This window comes from Carcharhinus amblyrhynchos, chromosome 20 (assembly GCF_965287045.1).
Source record: "Carcharhinus amblyrhynchos chromosome 20, sCarAmb.v2.hapA, whole genome shotgun sequence".
Classification (NCBI taxonomy): Eukaryota; Metazoa; Chordata; class Chondrichthyes; order Carcharhiniformes; family Carcharhinidae; genus Carcharhinus; species Carcharhinus amblyrhynchos.
The window spans coordinates 29,369,949-29,384,533 of record NC_137343.1 but is presented as its reverse complement, the minus strand read 5'-3'; the positions used below and the strand labels follow the sequence as shown (position 1 = coordinate 29,384,533).

The 14,585-nt window shown below is 38.4% G+C and overlaps 1 protein-coding gene across 1 annotated transcript in view; it reads right to left on the bottom strand.

Moving 5' to 3' along the window:
- Nucleotides 1-14,585, bottom strand: part of slc15a4 (solute carrier family 15 member 4) — a 67,134-nt gene that overhangs the window by 27,013 nt on the left and 25,536 nt on the right. Inside the window, exons 5-6 of the mRNA XM_080208357.1 lie at nt 13,377-13,545; nt 218-373 (exon numbers count right to left, since the gene is read on the bottom strand). Of these exons, the coding sequence (XP_080064483.1) occupies nt 218-373; nt 13,377-13,545 (325 nt within the window). The remainder of the gene's footprint in view (nt 1-217; nt 374-13,376; nt 13,546-14,585) is intronic.

Here is a 14,585-nt window from a genome sequence, read left to right as displayed (position 1 = left end):
CGATTCTGACTAGTGAACTACTGAATGTAAAGCAATATTACTTAGCTTAAAGGCACGAGGGCAAAAAGTTACTTTTTGCTCTGGTGCCTTTCAGCCAAATAATATTGGTTTTCGTTCAGCAGCCCCTCTTGTACACAAAAACCATCAGGATGTACAAAATGGTAATTACTTACATTCATAATCTGAAAATTATATTAGTAGTGTTTTCAATGCTTACCTGCTATACTTGCAAATATTTCACTAATCCCAATCATTACGTACTGTGGAATTTGCCACCATATTGATACTGGTGCAGCATTGTACCATACGTTCCCTATCTGTTGCTCAATGGTACCATTTCGTAGGCTATTCAAGCGTTGATCTTCCAGAATTCCTGAAATGAATAAAAGAACAATAATAACAGAGAAACAGAATGTTTGTTAACTAACACAGCCCATTAATCCCAAGTGTTTGGTCAAGTTGTTTCATTTATCTTGTAAACAAACCATTACATGTTTTTTAAGATTTACTTTTGTTTTTGAAATTTCAATCTTCAAGATCATGTTGTTACAATTATGAAGTTTAAGATTGTCATGTTTTGGGACTGATATTAAAAGCGGGTGGTTTGATTGTTTTACTGGGAAGGAAATGCAAGTTACTTATGCTTGGAGACAATGGCAGCAGTCTGTGCGCTAACCGTAAGAGTCTGCAAAGTCTCAGATAAAGGCTTGGGAATGTCAGACTGTCAGCAGTCATGCTTTGACTGGGGGACAAAAATCTCATCAAGGTGCTAACTTAATTTCTTTTTTAGTTACTGCCCAATTTCTTACTTAGAAGTACAGATAATGTTAACATAAGAGAGATAGTAACTAGCTCATATAATCCATGTTTGTTCAAGGATGTGCAAAACTAGGGTCTCTAGAGATTTGCTATGTGACATGTATTGAGAGATGAAACTTCCACAATCAAAACAGCTCATTTCAGTGTTTGGATGTATTAAGGCAGCAGTAGTAAATTATAAGAAATCCATCTCTGAAATTGACAGATAGTGCCTCTCAAGGAGAATATGGACTAGCTAAACAGGTCCACTATGATACTTAAGCTATGTAAAAAGAAAATGAAATGGCTAGAATTTGAAATTGAAAATTTCCTTAGTGAATGTGCATTGCCCATAAATTTGGGAACACGCTTAGTTTAATCTCCTCTGCAATCATACACCAGCAATTTAGCTGTGACTGTAACACTATATTTGTGTACTCTCTCCTTCCTCCTTATGTACTCTATGAACAGTATATTTTGTGTGTATAGCACCTTCAAGAGGGAATAATTTTCAATTATCCCAGTACATGACAATAATAAATCAAATCAAAAGGTCAAATCTGAGAAATGGCACACCACCTTCTTACTGCACCAGCTGCAATATTTTGTTAAATTTTCATTCACTAAAATGCTAAAAAGCTTTGGGACATTTAAATAGCTTTTCACCGTTAGTGTTAGTGATAGGCTGGTTAAGATAACGGGTGGCAGGTTAGATTTGTTGGCTATGGTGCCAACTGGGTAGCTTCACAGGTGGCAGGCTGGGTTGGTGCCAAATGGGTAAGGTGCATAAGGTGCAGAAAGGTGGATTGCAGAACAAACTGCATGTGTTGAGGAACAGAGTAATTATTCTAGAGAGTCCGAACCATCTGAAGTTTGTGACTCTAGCTCAGAGTTGGAAACTTCTTCAGAGGACTCTAGACCCAGGGGAATTCTCTACTGGAAACTGAAATATTCCAGGCAATTCCCACAAAGTCGAGGAGCAGAGTGGATGGGTCAGTTGTACAGTTACTGTTAGGGATCAGATTAGAAACTCCAAGGTACATTATGAAATTAGCCTAGACCCCAACTTGCTTTGATTTTGGCACTACGGTGAGCATAAGGTGTTTTGCTCCAGGTATGACTCAATTGATCCACTAGGAAGCTTTTAGCAGAACAAATTAAAATAAAACAAAATAATTAACATAACCTTTACCAAAATATTTAAACAGGACAAGGTACAATTCTTAATAGCTAGCTTTCTCTATGGTTCCAATGTAAGCAATATGTCCATAGACATAAATCCTTCTTTAGACTCAGTCAGCACATGTGAGATATGCTCACATGGATACTATATTTCCAGCCTTTTAACTCCTCTGCATAGGTACAGAAAGATATCTGTCTTCTGACTCCCATATTGCAGCCTCCAGAGAAAGAACCTCGGAGAAAGAGACTTATTTCTTGGCAGATCCAGTCTCCAAATTCAGAGAGAGAAAGAGAGGCACTTTTCTTTAACAATTTCAAGCAGCAACTGACTTGATTTCTCTGTGCAAGCCTAGTTCCCACCCCCTCACATTTTTCCTGTCAATCAACCTAATCAAGGCCTACTCTGAAAACAACCCAGGGGTAAAACACTAAAATAACACCACTATTTTGGTCCACTGCAACAATCCAGTAATTAGGAGCAATTATGCTTCTGCACTATCAAGTGGGGCTGCCAGTTATAGACAAAGTAGCACTCAGTGAATAGAACTGACCACTCAAAAATCCTACACAAGAAACGTGAGACAAAAATATTTCTTAAAGGCATAGTATCATCACATTACCCAGGAGTTAGACTTGGCTTTTTTCTGTCTCATGTTTTCTCAGTAATTATTCTAGTCAGTCTGAACCATCCGAAGTCTGCGACTCTAGCTCAGAGTTGGAAACTTCTTCAGGGGTTCTGGACCCAGAGGAATTCTCCATTGGAAGTTGAAATATTCCAGGAAATTCCCACAAAGTTGCATTCCAACTTCTGCGTGGATCCCTGGTGCATATTTTGGGATACCTCTGGGATATGACCACCTGGAGACTAGAAGAGATGAGCCCTAATGTTTAGGACTGCTAATACAAAGTGCTTCTTTACTCAGAGGGTGAATAGACTCCAATTAGGATAGCGAAGGTAAAAACCTGATATTTATATGTTAGGAATGTAAGGACTTTGAGTGAATCAATTCAATCGCATCCAATGGCCTTCCTCATCTTTAATGACCTTGTATGAATGAACAGAAAAGGCATCCCAGCTTGTTTTCCATAAATGGCTAAATTAAATGTAAATTTTACATGTAGTTAGGATTAGAGGAGAATATTTTAATTTTCCATATCTTGTTACATCAAATCTGAAAACATAATTGACCAATCAACCGAATATTCTATTATAATTGCATTCAAAGAGAGAATAAAGCCACTTAAAATGACTTTTTCACTGCAATAGAGAATACAAAAATATCACAAACTTTATTTAAATTGAAGAAGCATCAAGTTTCAGGAATGTTCTAACTTACTGTAACAGCATAACTCTTAGAAGGACATTCCAGGTTTTAAATTCAAAAACTGGAGACTGTTTAAGTGCTCTGGCCTTGAGAAGGATGTTTAATAGAAAATTTATTCTAAATGCAACAAATCAGTTTTATGGTGTTGAAATTAAATATGTCATCTTTGATTCATCTTGTTAGTAGGTGCATTACTTTGGTACTAAGCATGGACAGATTGTGTAAGTTGGCAGAAAAGGTGAATTGTGAAGTTACGAACTTTGGTAGAGAAAGTAAAAAAACAAAATTATTTTTTGAATGTTGAGAGACCAGGAAATGTTTGCAGTCAGAGACACTTGAGTATCCTTGTATTGAATCACAGAAAGGTGATATATAGACACATCAAGAAATTAGGAGGGCAAATGATGCGTTAGCTTTTATTACAAAGGGATTGGTGAGTATGAAGTCTTACTACCATTGTACAGGGCATCGATAAAGCCACAACTGGAGTGTGTAGTGGAGTTTTAAACTCTTTATCCAAGGAAGGACATACTTGCCCTAGAAGAGATCAATAAAGGATTACTAGACTGGTTCCTGAGATAAGGTGATTGTCTTATGAAGGAAGATTGAGTAGACTCAGTCTACAATCCTTGGATTTTAAAATATAATTGGAGGTTTTTTTTTCCTATTCACAAGCCTGAAATGCTGCTCACACTTAATTGTCCTCAAGAAATCACAGTGAGCTGTCTTCTTGAACCAATGCAGGACACCCACAGTGATGTTAGAGAGGAAGTTTCAGGACTCTGACCAAGTGACATAGAACATAGAACACTACAGCACAAACAGGTCCTTTGGCCCACAAGTTGTGCCGATCATATCCCTACCTACCAGGCTTATCTATAACCCTCAATCCCATTAAATACCATGTACTCATTCAGAAGTCTCTTAAAAGACCCCAACAAATTCGTCTCCACCACCACCAACGGCAGCCGATTCCACTCACTCACCACCCTCCGAGTGAAAAACTTACCCCTGATATCTCCTCAGTGAAGGAACAGTGATATATTTCCAAGTCAGAATGTTGTGTGGCTTGGAGTGGAACTTGCAGGTGGTGGTGATCCCATGCATTTGCTGCCTTTATCTTTCTAGCTGGCAGAAGTCATGGGTTTGGAAGGTGCTACTGAAGGAGCCTTAGTGAATGGCTGCAATGCCTCATGCATATAGCACATACTGCTGCCACATACGTACTGCATCAGTAAGAGAGGGAGTGAATATTTAAGATGGTGAATGGGGTGCCAATAGTTGCTTTGTCCTGGATGTATGGAGCCTCGAGTGTTGCTGGAGCTGCACTCAATTAGGCAAGTTAACAGTATTCGATCACATTCCTGGTCTGTGCCTCGTAACTGAGGGGCAGACTTTGGAAAGTCAGGGGGTGGAGTTATTCATCTCAGCATTCCCAGCCTCTGACCTGTTCTTGGAGCAACATCATTTACATGACTAGACCTGTTACATTTCTGGTCAATAGTAACACCCAAGATATTGACAGTGGGAGATTCAGCAATGGTAATGCCATTGAACATCATGGGCAGATGGTTAGATTCTTTCCATTTGGAATGGTCATTGTTTGGCACTTGTGTGCCAGGAATATTACATGCCACTTATTAGGCCAAGCCCGAATGTTACCCAGGTCTTTCCGAATAAGGACACAGATTCTTGCAGTTTCTAAGGAGTCACAAATGGTTTCCAATGTTGTACAAGAGAGAGCAAACATCCCCACTTCTGACCTTACGATAGAGGGAAGGACATTGATGAAGCAGCTGAAGATGTCGCAAGACAGAGATTACAAACCTCTAGTAAACACAACCATCTTCCTTTGAGCTGGGTATGACTCCAACCAGTGCAGCATTTTCTGCCCAAATGACTCCAGTTTTGTTGGCACTCCTTGATGCTGTACTCATCAAATGCTGCCTTTAGGACAGTCACTCTCACCTCACCTCTTGGGTTCAGCTCTTTTGTCTATGTTTAGACCAAAGTGTAATGAGGTCAGGAGCTGAGAGGCCCAGGCAGAATCTGAACTGAGCTTAGTGCTGCGCAAATGCCACTTGATAATACTGTCAATGACACCTTGCATTACTTTCCTGACGATTGGGTGTAGACTGATGGGCCTGCAATTGGCTGGAATGGATTAGTCCCCTTTTTTATAAATGGGCAGACCTATGCAATTTTCCACATTGCTGGATAGATGCCAGTGCTGTTAGCTGTACTGGAACACTAAGAAAATGTTTCTCCTGGCTGGGGAATCTATAACAAGGTGTCGGTCTCAGAATAAAGGTTCAGCCACTTGGGACTGAGATGAGGATAAATTTCTTCATTCAAAGAATTGTGAACCTTTGGAATTCTCCATTCCAGAGGGTTGAAGGTGCTCAGCTATTGAGAATATTCAAGACAGAATATTCAACAGATTTTTGGGTCCCATGGGAATTAAGGGATGTGGTAATAGCGTGGGAAGATGGAGTTGAGATGGAAGATCACTCAATCTTGCTGAGTGGAAAAGGAGGCTCAAAAAGGTGAAAAGGCCTACTTCAGTTCCCATTTCTTATGTTTTATAAGCATTGTTAGGTAAACAAAAAGGGTGCACATTAACATAAATACCTCAATGTCACCACACAACTAAAACTTAAAAAACATTTTTCACACTGTTACATAAGGTACTGAACCAGTGTTTTTTTTAAACTTGTAATATGCTATTTCTTTACTGAAAATCTGTAAAGAAAAGAAAATTCATGTTTGTGTCCCATTGCACAATTTTAAAGTTACTTTAAATTTAATGTATTAATTTACTGATAACAGACTAAGACAACTCAAGCAATAAGAGAGTAGTATATAATTATCCTCAATTTTGTTGGGAGAGGGAAAAATGCCCCTGCTTTAATTAGTTGAGTTCTGGATATTTTAGACAATTTAAATCATTCTCAAGTAAAGAATGTCATGTTGCAATCCATGTTCTAAGCCACTGCTGCTCTTAATGTAATTAAACTGTATGGATTTTTAAACAAAATAGGTTAGTACAAATGTTTCAAAGCCAACTATTAATTTGCCCATGTACAACTAAAAGTTAAGGATATCAAAGTAGGAGGGGGCAGGGAACAAATAGGCACTCAAATCCTCATGCAATTATTCAAACCATTGCAGAGAGACAGAGAGAGATAGGGACAATACATTGAAGGTTTACTTCTTTCAGAAATATTATTTGGACTATCCCTCTGTTGATAATTAACAATCTTTCTCATTGTTAAAACCTCATTTAGATTATTTTCCAAAAGTGACAGAAACTGGGGGCAAGATTTAAAGATTCACCCTAGTATACACACTAGTAAACCCTGTGTCTGAATCAGCAGTACAGGACAATGATACTTAGGAAAGCAGGCCAATTTTTCCAGGTAATGACCAGTGTGGAAAAAAAATCCTTCTCCAATCAATCTATAAGTTTAAACAGAAACAGCCTCAATGTTTATTTGTCCTTTGTAGATCCTGTCTAGACAAGGAATAAAACAAAGAAATACATTCTAACACAATCTGTTGCTGTTCACGAAAATATATCTAGATCTTTGCACTTGTCATTTATCTGGATTGAAAAAAAGTTCAATTGGAACATTTCCTAGCTAGCCAGTTGCAGTTTCAACTAAACTTGAACCACTGATTATAGAATCCCTACAGTGTAGGAGGAGGTCATTTAGCCCACTAAGTCTGCACCAACCACAGGCTCTATTCCCATAACCCCTCATATTTACCTTGCTAATTCCCCTGACACTAGGATTAATTTAGCCTCGCCAATCAATCTAGCCCGCACATTTTTGGACCATGGGACAAAATCAGGGCATCCGGAGGAAATCCACACAGACACAGGGAGAACTCCACAGAGACAGTGACCCGAGACTGGAATTGAATCCTGGTCCTTGGTGCTGTGAGGGCGCAGTATGCCACTGTGCTGCCCTGATGCTGACACATGACACAGGAATTCGGAAATGACAAATGCACACAAGTTTTTTTTAAAAAATTTTCTCATTGAAGATATTTGTAAAAGATTCTCATGCGTACAGATTAGAATTAAATAGAAATATTCAAATTTCTGTTGATGGCACTTACAGCATATTCTTCTAACACAGATAATGTATGAATGTAAGTGAATAGAATTTTTTTTAGCAACTGGTTCATATCATTCACTTCACTTCTAAACAGCCTATATTATCTTGAGTTAAATGTATGCTGCATAATAACCCCTAGCAGTAAATAATTACTATTAAACTACACATTCATATTTGGTCTACAATGATTAGAATCATCAAAAGCACATTATTAAAACATTGCTTTCAAATGTGACCTTTTAAACATACTTTCATTTTAACTGGCACATTGCAATTATTCCTTCCCCAAGAATAATAATGTGAAATGTACTTTGAAGTCCATTTCAATTTATGATATGTCTTTATTACAAATTGGAAAAGGAACGTAGAAGAAAAGTAAGAATTGCCTAGAAGTTGCTACTTTAAAGTGCTGGTAACATTGGGGAAAATCAAATTAATAACAATTTCACAGATAGATTGACAAATAACTCAAAGTAACTGAATAACCCTCTACAACAATGTTGAGCAAAATTCCAGGTCTGTAATGAAAATAAATTCAAATGTGATGCATTTGTCACACACCTAACTAAATCAATTGAAGATCAATTTGCATGTTTAAAATACTGATGCTGATAGTCCTCTTTTACCTTACTCAAGTGGAAGAAAGACATTAGCTGGCATTTTACTGTCCAGCCCACCAGGGAATCAGACCGGGTGAGGGATGGACAATGGAAAGGTCCCTTGATCTCAGGCAGGATTTTACATTTCAGGATAAGTGGGACTGGGAAATCCGCCCATAATGTTGATGGGATGAGAGAAGCAAGGGCCTTGCAGCCGACTCTGATCTGGTTTTCTTTCAATGGTTAACAAGAGTTACAGGACATCAATCAGTCGCACGAACTTTCTTTAACAGGGATGCTTCTAGCAAACCCAATCTCACCAGCTGAAGTCAGCTATTTCAGTAAAAATGCAGGATCATGCTGTATGACTCAAGGTCACAATAAGCTCTGAATTGACACATTACAACCTACAGATGGCTGGCAAGGGATGGGGGATGGAGAAACGGAAATTGCAGTTTGTTAATTCAGATTTTATCCTTATTTGGGAGTACTGATCATTTTTTACACCAACTTACTGCCAAGTACTCTATATCAATTGAAATCTCATTCTATTACAGAGTGCCAGCTAAACTCAGCAGCGTACACCTGCCATTAATTCTCCAGAAATAATAGAACCAGTTATCCGGAGACAGACCTAATCAATTCTAAACACACATGCAATTTTTTTGGGTTCCAAACCCCTAACACCAGTACTATAAGCCAATAACTTCCTCAAATAAAGTTACTGGAAAGGACTTGCTATACAAAATGAGTGTGGAAAACTGACTAATGCTTGACCCATTAGGAAACAATACAAGTAGGTTTTCAGAAAATAACTCAATGATTCTCAAATATGTTCAAATATATTGTACACACATGAAATCAAGCTGCCTGCAAAATATATATTTTAGAACTTATACACATCGTCTTAAAAACACAATTTCTAACAAACAATAAATGCAACCTTTATGATTTAGCCCATCTATTCTCAATAATGCTAGCTACTTGTTTAACAAGACTCTTGATATTAAAAAACATATTGGATTGCAATGTTTGACATGCATCTTGCAACTGAAGCCACACCTATTGAAAATAATGACATGAATGCATCATTGTTTAGGACAGGAGACAATCTTATCACATTTTATAGGTGCACCACTGCTTAGAATGGCAATCTTATCAAAAGACTAATGTCAGCAGCTGTGACCTTTGAATTTTCAGCTGATATAACTATTCTAATAATGGGCAGACTCTACCTTCAGCTTTGTGAACACTAAAGGTCTCACTGACAGATGCAAAGGTTGCCAGCTATTGTAGGACAATTTCCTGTCACAATTTTTGACAGGCCATGAGCTAGGAAAACATTTTTACTTAAAGGTCAACCACCACCTCTACGTCTTCTTCCTACATTTTTATCTTCCCATAGTACGTAATGTATATTCATTAAAAGGTGGCACAATAGAACAGTCTTCAGAGAAGAATTTTTTTAACTTATTGTCCCATGACAGTATTAATCCTTCCTTTCCTATAACAGGTTATGCATGACACAGCAACTGCAAAAATAGCCTTTAATGAAGTTAAAAAAGTTTAAACAACTTTTGGAAGAAGTTGAAAGCTTAGACCCTTAACCAAACTAAGAAACGTTCCAATAAGTGGACTCTTAAAACAGAAGCTGCGTTTGAAATTAAACTCTTAAAAGTTTTAAAGTTCTTAAAAGTTTTTTTTTAAACTCTTATTTCCTTTCCCACAGAACTTCTCATTTCAGATTTGAAGTTTGTTGCTCTGCTGCCTTCCTGGCTGTATCTTCTCTACATGTGGAGTTCTGAACTGGGCCAGCTTCTGGGTAGGACTCTGCTCCACCATTTAATTCCTGGACAATTCCTTCATTGGCCTTCTGGATCATACTGCTCTCCTCAACTGTTTTCCAGTATCAATATGGACGTTCCCATTAGCCTCCATGATCAAATTCCACTGGCTATTGTATAATCTCCACTTCGCGAATAGTTCCTGAATCAACCATTCTTTCTGGCTCTTGAACTGGGCCAGCCTCTGCCACTGGCTACAAGATTGGTAAGTACAGTCACCCAGCTATATTTACCATACAGAATTGGGATTCAGTTTGCCCTCCACCACATCTGCCATTCTTTTCTGAATGAAATTGCTAAATAAAACTGCCAGAGATTGCAAGAGTAATACTTAGTTTACTGAAAAAATGAAGAATAGCAATCTAATGAAAACTATTAAAGCAAGACATTATAATGAAAATGAAGGTTTAGGAAATAAACACCAGTCCGAAGATGTGTGGATTGGCCGTACTAAATTTCCCACTTAGCGTCGGGGGACTAGCTAGGGTAAATGCATGGGATTATGGGGATAGGGCCTGGGCAGGATTGTGATTAGTGCAGACTTGATGGGACAAATGGCCTCGTTCTGCACAGCAGGGTTCTTTAATTCTATGAATGAAAACATTTAATTTTTTTTCTAGATGGTAAGTTGCTCTGCATTTCACTTCACTGAGCCATTGCCTGTCTACATTGGCACCATTCAAGAGGATTGAAACCAGAGAGGAAACTGACAAAGTAACTCAGCTTTGTAGCTCACAACAGCTTTGTATCAATGATCCTACATCAGCTGATTCACAATAGATACAGAAACAAGTTGCAACTGCACTGTTATAGAATAAATTGTTGACCTAGCAAGAACTTACGTACCTGGCATAAGTACCAAGATAGTGAACTGGCCCAATGTCTTGAACAAGAGATATTTCTATATTTATTGGTGAATTTCAAATTCTTCATCATTACCATGTGAACCACTGATTAGAGACAAATTGAAGCAGATAGGCAGGCATTTATTGCTCATTCTTAATTGCCCTCGAGAAGCTGGTGGTGAACTGACTTCATGAACCGCAGCACTCCACGTGGTGTAGATACACTCACAATGTTGTTATGGAGGGAGTTCCAGAATTAAGGAGACTGGGTCTGTATTCTGTCAAATTTAGAAGAATGAAAGGCAATCTCATTGAAACATTCAAAATTCTTACAGGGCTCAACAAGTAGATACAGGAAGGTTGTTTCCCTTGGCTGGGTGAGGGGGATGTGCACTGGACACAGCCTCAGGATACAAGGTAGGCCATTTCAGATAGAGTTGAGGAGGAATTTCTTCACTCAGAGGATGGTAAATCTTTCTCTACACCAGAGGGCTGTGGATAGAGTCTATGCAAGACAATGACTGACAAATTTGTGGGTAATCATAGAACCCTACAGTGCAGAAAGAGGCCCTTCAGCCCTTCGAGTCTGCACCAAACACGATCCCACCTAGGCCCTACCCCCATATCCCTCCATATTATACCCACTAATCCCTCTAGCCTACACATCCCTGGACACTAAGGGGCAATTTCTTAGTATGGCCAATCAACCTAACCCGCACATCTTTGGACTGTGGGAGGAAACCGGAGTACCCGGAGGAAACCCACGCAGACACGAGGAGAACGTGCAAACTCCACAGACAGTGACCCGAGCTAGGAATTGAACCCAGGACCCTGGAGCTGTGAAGCAGCAGTGCTAACCACTGTGCTACCGTACCGCCCGTATCTCTAATAAAGACATCAAAAGATATGGGTACAGTGCAGGAAGATTGAATTGAGGTCAAAGATGATTCTTTATCTAACTGAAAGACCGAACAAGCTTGAAGAGCTGAATGGCCAACTCCTGCAACTATTTCCTATGTTTCATCAAGGGACACCATATCAGTGTGTCTCCTGCAACACAAGACGACTGCCGATATCCATCCGCACATAGAAAAGGAAAACGACAAACTTTGACCATCCAAATTTGGATTGTGTCAGGGGCCACGTTTAAAATACAGAATACCATTGTAAGTTGATATGACATGATCAATGAAATGAGTGGTGTAGTACTACAGGCAAGAAATCAGAATATAAATGAATCTGCAGAGGCAGACTTGCAGGAAGAATAACTTCAAAGTGGAAAATACTGGACAGACTAAGCAGGTCCTGCGACATTTGTGTAGCTTGGGTTAACTGGCCAGAGCTGTCAACCCGAGGAAATCCCAGATTCCTCAAAGATAAAAGAATTGAGTTTATTTTCCTTTATTTCTGTCCTAGCTCCTGCCTACTCCGTCACTTGCAATAACGTCGCAGAGTAAACAGTACAGTTTGTATATGTTCCGCATCAGCAGGAAACACGGTCATCTTTTACAACTGTTTGGCAATCTTTCAATGAATCTACTTTAGGACCAAATTGGTCTATTGCTGTTCTTATTGTCTGTTTCCAAGTTCCATCGAGGGATACTATCTTTTAACACTGTTCAGTGGTCTTTCGATTAGTCTACTTTAAGACTACAATAGGTGGGAAGAAAATAATCCATAACATCATACAGAATTATAATTACACACTTTCATTTCAATCATATGGTCCACTTCCTCACTTCACCAATCTTCGACCAAGATCTCAGTCATGCATGGTTCATATGATGTACGCTAAATGGAGGGGAAAAAAAGCATAATATCCTTGGTGTCTTCAAAGCACCATCCAATATGACATAATAGTTCCTCGATACACAGGCCTTCATTTAAGGAGATCCTGATGCGCTTCATAAAGTCCAATTGTCAGGATAGCTGCTGGTTTTACTAGCATTAGTAGCAATAAAAACTACTTAACCCTGATGGTCAGAACAGATAATGGCATTTGCAAGTGCAGCAACAGTCCTGGCATCAATTCAAGTTCTATTAATTCCAACAAACACATCATCATTGCCAAGCAATTTCAGGATGACAGTAAAACCTTCCTCTCAGTTTGCAGTTCCTTTACTAGACAAAGGGGGGCATAGCCTACACAGATGAGCAACAACTTACATTTGATTATGAGAGCAAAGTGTTATTCAGTGGGGCATTCAAACTCAAAATCTACATTGGTCCCTTTCTTTTTCTTACACTATTTGCATCAGACTTTTAAAGTCCAAGTTTAATGTCACTTAACTCACTGCATTATATTCAACCTGATCTTTTTTAAATTCAAGATGCTGACTTGCACCATAAATTTTGCCTCTTCAGTTTGATTTTTCAATTAATAAGACAATTTGCATTGTTGGATTCTTATATTAGGTATATCCTTGGATTCTAAATCAGTGACTGTGCTTTGAACAAATACGACACTTATGACTGAGAAATGCTTAAAACCTGCATTAGAAAAATAATCCAAATAAATATATTTTGGTTTAATATTTAGATCTCAAATTCACAAAAACTCAAGCAGTAGTTAGTCATTTTTATAACATGAAAGTGTCGGCCATTTCACAGTACTAAATTCAAAGCAGACTGCTTGAAAAAATATACAAAACAATCTCACCAGCAGCTACTGCAGAGCACATGACAAAAAACATGCCAACAGCAATCCTCTTCAATGGCGAAGGCAGCAGGCCTTTCCTCTTTAACATTGGATCGACCACTTTGTCTTTCACTGGGATCAGGATCAGAATAAGTACCGCATCAAACATGGTGAACCAGGCTGCAGGAAGCTGTAGAAAAGCATTGTTGGAACATACTTATAAAAAGTGAAATCATAAATTAAAGTGAAGACATAATCATAGAATCCCTATAGTGCAGGAGGCCATTCAGCCCATCGAGCCTGCACTGACTCCGAGAACCAGGCCCTCTCTCCCCCATTCTATCCCTGTAATCCCACACATTTACCATGGCTAATTCATCTAACCTACACAGCTTAGGACACCAAGGGACAATTTTATTTATTATGGCCAATCCATCTAACCTGCACATTTTTGGGCTGCGGGAGGAAACCCACCATAATGGTATAATAAACAATGGATTGTAATTCTCTCTACTACAAAGTGCACTAATATTTACCATAAAATAGCTTTGTAATTTTCCCTTTAATGAGCAAAACAGATCTGTGAATATTTGTACTGGAGGTTTTACAACCCATCCATTTATTGTTTCAACCGCTAGTGCCCCTCTGCTGCACCCTACCGCTGTCACTCAAAAGTACTACAATTGAAAACAGATCTTTAAACATATCAAAAGGCTTTCACAAACTGAGAGAAAAGACATTATGTCTATGCTACAGTAATACCAAGAAATGTAAATATTTCAGAAAAGTTAAACTGTATACAACAGTCAAATACAAAACACACAAATTATCATTCAAAAACCTACAGATCAATTATGTGGCTATTTATTAAAATTAAACAAAACGAATACAAGTAAATGTTCTATATTCATTAGTGCTGCTTTCTATCTACTATTAAGTAGCAATTGCAAAATATTTTGCCAGTTGAAATGATTGAAAAATACTAAGTGACATTTTCATTACTAGCAGCTGGCTGTCTGATTTCACAAGCTATATCCAAATATTAGCATTAACACATAACACAATATATTTCAGACCCTTAATTTACCATTTGTTGCTAATTATGCAAAGCATTTAAGGCTAGATCTTACCTCAGAAGTGTAGAGGAAATTAAATATGTATGATTTTAATATTAAATAAGCCTCAAAGGTACTTCAGGGAGTGTGTTTAATGTCCATAATGAGACTGTTC